The sequence below is a fragment of the Scardinius erythrophthalmus genome, assembly GCF_964197995.2.
Source record: "Scardinius erythrophthalmus genome assembly, chromosome: 19".
Lineage (NCBI taxonomy): Eukaryota > Metazoa > Chordata > Actinopteri > Cypriniformes > Leuciscidae > Scardinius > Scardinius erythrophthalmus.
This window is the reverse complement of record NC_138239.1, coordinates 6,594,629-6,602,999: the sequence shown is the minus strand read 5'-3', so window position 1 is coordinate 6,602,999 and position 8,371 is coordinate 6,594,629. Positions and strand designations below refer to the sequence as shown.

Here is an 8,371-nt window from a genome sequence, read left to right as displayed (position 1 = left end):
GTGCACATTTGAACGACTGAGTTTTGTCTTTGTGAAGACTTGTTGCAATTAATAGATGTTACTTTTTGGGGTTGGTGGGGAGAGGGGAGGAAGGGGAGGGACGGGGGGCGTTTGTCAAGATGAGCTTCGTTCATTTCATGAGGACAGCTGGAGGTCTGGAGCGGCTTTAAGAGCACGTAGCGGTGTGGATGTGCTTTATTCGCCCAGAAGTCATCGCAGCTACAGGAACACGCGTTTCTATATGACAACCTGCGTCGTCGCAATTACGTGAACATCTCTTTTTATCTTTGTGATTTTTTTGAACACAGGGTTTTTGGTTTCACATCCACTGCTGAAGACGTAAACAAGCTAGAAGCAGAAGTAAGCTAAGGAAGAAAGACTGAAGGAGCCGGTGTCCAGCTTTCCACGTTTTCTCCAACTTTACCCCCCACAACCATCTTTAGCATGATGTCGTATCTCAAGCAACCACCTTACACGGTCAACGGGCTAAGTTTAACTGCCTCCGGTATGGACCTTCTGCACCCCTCCGTTGGTTACCCAGGTGAGACCAGCTTCCGAATAAACCATTTGATGTAAAAGACGATTAAGCACACTACGATGTAGAGTTGCTCTTTGTTGATTCAGGATTATAGCAGTTTTGCCCGTATGTGCATAAATGTAAATTGTAGGCCTGGCTATTTGATTTGCTGGGCTGGTTGCTATAGTCTCATAAACGGGTTTGTTTTATTGTACAGTTATGAGATTACAATTTTGAAATTCACAGCCTTTTGAAATCCAATTTCAGATCATACAATTTACTTGCGAAATTATAACATTTTAAAAACTTGAATAATTGGTGAATTAAAATAAAACGGCATATATGTAAAAAAAAAAAAAAATCATGATTTGTCATCACTTTTTTTCTTTTTTTAAATCAACTTAGATAATTAATGTGGTTCAGACAACATAATACTTTGAATTTCTGTTTATTAAACTAATCTCCATCATTGTATTACCTCAAAATTAAGGTAACCAGGTAACTTACTTTTTAAAGTTTAAGGTTAAACCAACAATAATTTTTTACAGTGTATATTTATTCTCAAAAGTAGCCTATTGTGATTTTGTTAAAACTGTACTGACAATAACATAGCCTATATCAGATGGGGGAAAAAAGTTTGAAGCATAGCCTATATTTTTACATTTTTAATTATAACTTACGTCACACATTTGTATCAATCAATTTATGATGCCGTTTCAGATAGTAATATTTTGGTGTCATGTATTTATATGCATAACCTGCTTTTAAAGTAAAATTTTCGGATGGACAACCGTGTGATGCATTTTTTTTATTTTAAACAGCGACTCCTCGAAAGCAGAGGCGGGAAAGGACAACATTTACTAGAGCGCAACTAGATGTGCTGGAGGCGTTATTCGCGAAAACGCGCTACCCGGATATTTTCATGCGCGAGGAGGTGGCCTTGAAAATCAACTTACCGGAGTCCCGTGTACAGGTACGCATCATTAAAAAAGATGCAAGAGTGTCTTATTTTAAAAATCCAAACATGTGAAATATATGGACTTCTTTATGAACTGAGGGACGCTCTAAAATAATAAAAGTAAATATCATAATTATGCTTTCTTATTTTGTGCTAAGACACTACAGACCATATATAATTAAGAATAGAGCTTGTGCTTTCCCCATAATAAGGAAGTTAGGTGACATTGTAAATGTTAATAAATCCTGTTTTTACCACGTCAGGTTTGGTTTAAAAACCGAAGGGCAAAGTGTCGCCAGCAGCAGCAACAACAACAAAACGGAGGCCAGAACAAGGTGCGACCTGCCAAAAAGAAGAGCTCTCCAGCGCGGGAGGCCAGTTCTGAGAGCGGGGCGAGTGGCCAGTTCACCCCGCCCTCCAGCACTTCAGTACCGGCCATCTCCACCACAACCGCGCCGGTGTCCATTTGGAGCCCGGCCTCCATCTCGCCGCTGTCAGACCCTCTCTCTACCTCCTCCTCCTGCATGCAGCGATCATACCCCATGACCTATACTCAAGCGTCTGGATACAGCCAGGGCTACGCTGGTTCCACGTCCTACTTTGGGGGCATGGACTGCGGCTCTTACTTGGCGCCCATGCACCATCAGCTGACCGGACCAGGATCCACTTTGAGCCCCATGAGCAGCAACGCTGTCACCAGCCACCTGAACCAGTCTCCCGCGTCCCTCCCCACACAAGGTTACGGTGCCTCGGGGCTCGGCTTCAACTCCACCGCGGATTGCTTGGATTATAAGGACCAAGCGTCCTCGTGGAAACTGAACTTTAATGCTGATTGCTTGGATTACAAAGACCAGACTTCCTCCTGGAAATTCCAGGTGTTGTGAAACTAACAAAACGTCTGCCATTCTGTCCAATCAACACACTAAAAGACCATAAAATAAACGTTGTAGACCTGCCATCTTTCCAAAAACAGAAGTGTTCCGTGGCGCGCGATCTCTCCGAGATGGATGGGTTGCATTGAGCCCGACAGCGCTTTTGAAGTTTGTCTTTGACATGAAATATCTATTTGAGCTACATGCACCCCTTGTGGCGTGCAGAGTATTTGAAGGGTGGTGTGCGTATAAACATAGGCCATCTGACCACAACCTGTTGTTTAAGGTATACAGGGAATCAAAGTGAATTTGTAATAAGTTAGGTCAAAGCCACGGAACAAATCCTTACACAAGAAAAGAGGAGAAAAAAAACTACATGGCAAAAGGAGCCAATCTTTTGCTTAAGTGCTTGGAATGGGCAGGCTTTCTCTAAGCCTCTTACAGCACGCCGACCTATTTCAATGTTGGCAAGACGAGAGACACTTCCATCAGGAGGATGATAGAGAGGATGTGTGCGAGTGTGTGTGCGTGTGTGTGTGTGTGTGCTGAACGCCCCCGTGGCGACCTGGATGCACTACTTTATTTAAGAAAATGTGTTTATAAGGAATCAATATGTAGTTTTTAAAAGACAATCAATGTGTGTCTTATATAAATGGTACATTTGTGTTTTTTTTTATCTGTGCTAGCCTTCGAAACTGTGATCTGTTGTAACTGTATGCAATTTGTGAGCTCCGTCGCATCTGCGAAGACTCGGCTGTGATTTTAATAGATTTTAAACTTTTTTTTTCTTTAAGAAAACACGACGGTAAATAAGATTAGTCACATGATTACTATTGGATTAAGACAAACAATCTCGAAAATACAGGGACTCAAGAGAATGTGTAAGAAAGGAACTGTCTGTCCCCGTTCATTGATCTCCATTGGTCATAACTGATGCACACACGTGGATCTTAAACCTGTCTGGAGTGGTAATGTGGTCCCGCCACAGAAATATGAATAAACAATTTAAAATCTGACACAATATTTAAAGTTATTAAGTCTGGACGAGTTATTAAAATGTATTCTGAATTTTATGTGTGTGTTTGTGTTTTGTAGGTTAGCTACAGTAGTTTGAAATTACTGGCTTTAAAGGTGATTAGGAGGAGAGGCCCGATTTATGACTAAAAGTCAAATTAACTGAACTGACAAATTTTCTTGAGCGATGCTTTAAAAGGAAACTGCCAAACTATGGCGTGTGCATTAAACAATAATAGCCTACCAATTTATTTAAAAGAATCATTTAAAAGCGCTCTAACGTGTTAATTATTTCACAACGAACTTTCAAACTGAAATTATGTCCATTTCCTTTGGAGGATTGAAAACAGCAAATCCCGTGCATATCCACATTAAATAGCTATTAATGGCAATCTCCTGGTTGATTCAGTTACAAGAAGTTGTCCATCTCAACTCCACGCTGTAGGCTATTCCAATCCATTTTAATAATGCATCAACAAGTGGTTCATTTGGCTTTGATAAGGTTTAGGCCTCTGAAACTTAAATTAAAGGTAAAACTTGAAAAGCACTGGCTTGTACGTGTCTTGTAATTTGGCTATTAAGGATCAGGACACATAAAGAAAACGTATCTGTGGCCTGCATGGGCAAATTTTAATTATTTCTCATTTTCCCCGCCGGGTTTCCGGCCCTTTCGTTTTAAGGGACACGGCACCAGGAATGCGCGGCTTGGGAAAGTCGCGCTAATCCGCGCCTCAAAGACCAGTTAATCCCAATATTTCACTGGCGGGGGTTCTTTAGGGCAGAGGGCAATTCAAACGTAACTCAAAGCCTACTTTAAAGACCGCCTTTTCTGAATGCAGCACCGCAACATGTTGGTCTGCATTGCAGCGACGGATGGTAGCCTATTTCACAATAGAATGTATGACGTGACAATTCTGCAAACTTTTGAATAACACTGTTGTGTCGGGATTCTCATGACTCGAATTCAGAAATACCCAATTTAAAAAATCAACAATGGTAGGCTACTACAATAATTCAAACGAAAACCTATTTATTAAAAAAAGTTAAATAAACTACAAATCCAATAGGCTACTTTAATTCCAATTTTGATTTAAACAGCTGTGAGGACAGAGCTAACACCCCGGAGTTCTCTGTGACTGAATGGAAAACTTTCACAAAGAGTGCCCTCGGTAAAGGAAAGGAGGGGTAGAGAGCAAACTGCCGACTTTACGGTTGCCGACGGGTCCTGGAATAATTCTATTGTAAGGGTCTGATTTGAGCGACATCACATAATTACACCAGTTCACTTGGAGCCGGGGAGTCAGAATCGAATCTTTGAATTCTTCCATCATAATTGCGAGCAGTGGAACATTCAATTATCGTCCTTGACATTGGCAAATAATCTCCTTTTTCATTCACTCTCTATAGACAATCTAATGAATGGTGCGAAATGGTCAAAACATTTTTAGGAATCTTAGACCGTTTCCAAATGAAATTGGCACGAAGTGAAACTTACTAAATAATTGCTGTATGTTTGAAGTTTTCTTAAAGATACAGTCTGTGATATTTTCTTAAATATATTTTCTTTATTTCTTAAAAAAAAATATATATATAATAATAATTGCACCGTGTCTCAAACAGCGCGAATAACTAACAGAACCAAATGTATAGCCTATGCACTAGAGGCGTTACATTCAATATTGTATCTATGTGACAATAAAATAAGAACTAAACAGCGACAAAACGAAGAAAACAAGTTTAACCTCAAATTCAATATCACGGTGTAACAAATAACATCGCCTGACATTAGTCTGAATGGCTGACTATCTGACTGATCTTGTAAACGCTTAGGGAAAAAGTATTTTTTTACAAACACATTTTGAAAGAATTTTAATAAAACATTATTCATTTATACAGACTCATTATTTATTTTAAATACATATATTTGTATTATCTTTTAATATACTATATCATATTATATTGAACTATTTTTGTTTAAAAATTATTTGAAGCAGCTTCATTTTCATACAAACTTTAGAACAACTGATCACATTCGTTTTAACCCATAATGAGGCCATTGCGGGGTCTTTTCTATTTTTTTCCCCTATTTCAGGAACACGAAGGAATACAATCACTGGTGTTATCCAGGTTGTCCATGTGTTTTTTCCAAAATAAAATAATAAATAATTAATTATTTGTGAGTTCTAAACTAACCTTTACCGAAAGTCCACAATATAATACTGCATCGAGTCCACAATGTTTCTAACACGTGTAAGTCCAAGACGGCCGAAGAACACAGGGTTTTCTCGTGACTAACAACTTACAATAGCCTATATCTGCATCGTCTATCTCTAGCTATTGCCTATAAAATGAAACCTTCATGAAGTTAGAAGATTAAGGAGGTTATTGGTCAAGTAATCTGACACACACGGTACAGATAAAAATGTATGCGAACATTTAATAATATACGAAATAATATCTCAACAAAATAAAGTAAAATTTCCATCACATAAAATGCGAAATGTAAATGCACAAACAACTGGGGAAATAGAGTGCAATGAAAAAAAATCAACAGTACTTTTACACCACAAAATGTTTAATGAGTTGCTGCAGCTTTAGGCCTACTGATAAAGTAATCACTTTATTTAAGGAGCCCAGTTATACAAGTTCCTAATACTGTTTGAATACATTTATTAATTGTAGGCTATATAAAAAAAACAGCTAACAGAAAAATGGGCGTAGTTTTTAGCTGATTTTTTTATATGAAAAAAAAAAATCCATTAGGCTACAACCACATCGCTACACAATGATACATAATTGTCCTAAATTATTTACACTTACATAAATCATACCATTGTTTGTGTATTTCCATCATGATCTCACCATTTCAGGTGAAAGAGAAATATCACATCACACACTAATTTAACCGCACACTTTCTCATACAACAATATGGGCTTGGTTTTAATAACCCACATTATAATTCTCATTGCCATTTCATCCAACCGTCATACTGTGTGTCTTTGAGAAAATACTTGGGCTAAGTAGGTCAATTACGACAGTTACTGCCATTGTGGCGGACAGACGTGTCAGTTGCAACGACAGTTAATTGAATTTTTAGCTACAGTTACGCGAAACTTTATGCCATCCATTGCCACCCACCCCCAACACTCAGGGGCACTACAGAAATATCTTATAACAGGTTAAAATGATAATAATAATAATAATAATAATAATAATAATAATGCATTGCTCTTTCTTGATTTCTGATATAGGCCTAACACTGTAAATAACCCACCATCTTAGTAATGCGCATAAATACTTCATGCTGTCATATTTCATTGCAGCACACGGCTTCCAATTGCACAATATAAAACCTTTAATAAAATGTATTATTTCAGCCCATATAGAGATGCACATAAATTGCATGCATGAGGGAAAAACATGGACAATATTATTTGGACTGGATATTATCGATATTAATATACATATTTTAATAGCCTATTAATAGTGTAAAATAATTAATAGGCCTATGTGCATAAAATACAGTTTTCATTATTAACATTATAATTCGGCATTTTGTGTTTCTGGGTTTTCATAGCTTTGCACATCTTCAGGTGAGGAACTAAGGCAGACATTCTTTCTAATATGTTCAAGAGTTTGTCTCCCAACATAAAAATAGCGTGAAAATGCCAAGAAACACGGAAATGCACGTCATATAGCGGGGCGCTAGAAGTTATTGAACATTTCTGAATTTAATTAAAGACATTATTATGGCTTTTGGTAAGCCATGGGTTTCAGAAATATTGATGCTCAACTTCATAGAGATTAATGAAAGTGATGAAAGATAAATACATTTAGGCTAATGGGATTTCCCTTGATGCTGATCAATTTAAGGGGCTTTGTGGCAATTATTTGGCACATTTTTGCTCCTTTCAAACTTAACAGATGCACACAGAACAATGACGGTTACGTCAATACATCAAAAATTTTCTTGTGAAATCGTTTTTGAGAATAGCCTTTATCTATATCCACTGTAACATAAAAGTATAGGCCTACATAAAGTTATCATTGTCGCCTCTTATGTAAAGTCACGTGACGCGCAGAGTGCGATTTTAACCAATATCTTTTTATTCTTCGCAACTATCAAAACTATAGCCTATTATTTATTAAATGTCATGTGTCTGTAAACTGAAAACAAGGAGAAAAAATTGTCAATTTACACGTAGCTAATGTAGTCTGTGCTCTCTTTCATTTATAAACAATGTTCTAGTCTTTGGGAAACGTGCTGTAAGGCGCGACAATCTTTGAGAAACTCTCAGACATTACAAACACAATACATGCACTATAAATACTCTACCTATACTTTAAAGTTCTGTGCTGAAATATTTAGCCTGTTCCGTCTCTTGAAGAAGTAGAAAATAATATTAGGAGGCAAAGTTGTTTACATCCTGGCCATAGTGTGGTTATAAACCAGTTTCGTCCGTGATGTTTGGAACGACTCACTGTTTATTTACCGATAAACAGGGCGTGAAGGAAGCCCACAACACGTGCGTACATGGTACTGACTTTTAACAATGCTGTTACAGTCTGTTTCATATGTGTACAGGCATGCTCGGCCACACAGTAGGATGCACTCCGGGGTTGTAACTTCGAATAGGGTGTTGTTTTAATAGTGCACAAGTCACTGGAAGATCAGACGCCTTGACGTTCATGAGCAAAACCAAGGGCCTCCATTCCTGCAGAGCGCATCTTTCTTTTTTAATTACGGGCAACGCAGTCCTGAAGTAACATATGGGACGGGCAGACGCCGTTCTAATCCGCACCCCGCGTTGGTCGATGTTAGGCTAAACAATGGGCTCTCTTTAACCATTCACGAGCCAGAGGCTTCTTATGCGCACAGGTTGCCTTGGCGCTTGGGATAGCAAGCGGTAGTCACGGAAGTTTACTGGTCCCTCGACTCGACCCTTCTTCCGTGTCTATCAGACAACCTGTGCGTGATTGGAAGGGAACTGACTGCGCTCAACAGCTTG

General features: G+C 38.5%; 1 protein-coding gene across 1 annotated transcript; it reads left to right on the top strand.

Annotated features, from left to right (window-relative positions):
- Positions 1–444: 444 nt before the first annotated feature.
- otx2b (orthodenticle homeobox 2b) lies at positions 445–3,362 on the top strand (the record flags this gene model as incomplete). Its single annotated transcript, XM_081347253.1, has 3 exons — positions 445–541; positions 1,339–1,490; positions 1,739–3,362. 3 exons carry the CDS (start codon positions 445–447, stop codon positions 2,357–2,359), a joined length of 870 nt encoding a protein of 289 aa, XP_081203379.1. The 3' UTR covers positions 2,360–3,362.
- Between the last annotated feature and the right edge of the window lie 5,009 nt (positions 3,363–8,371).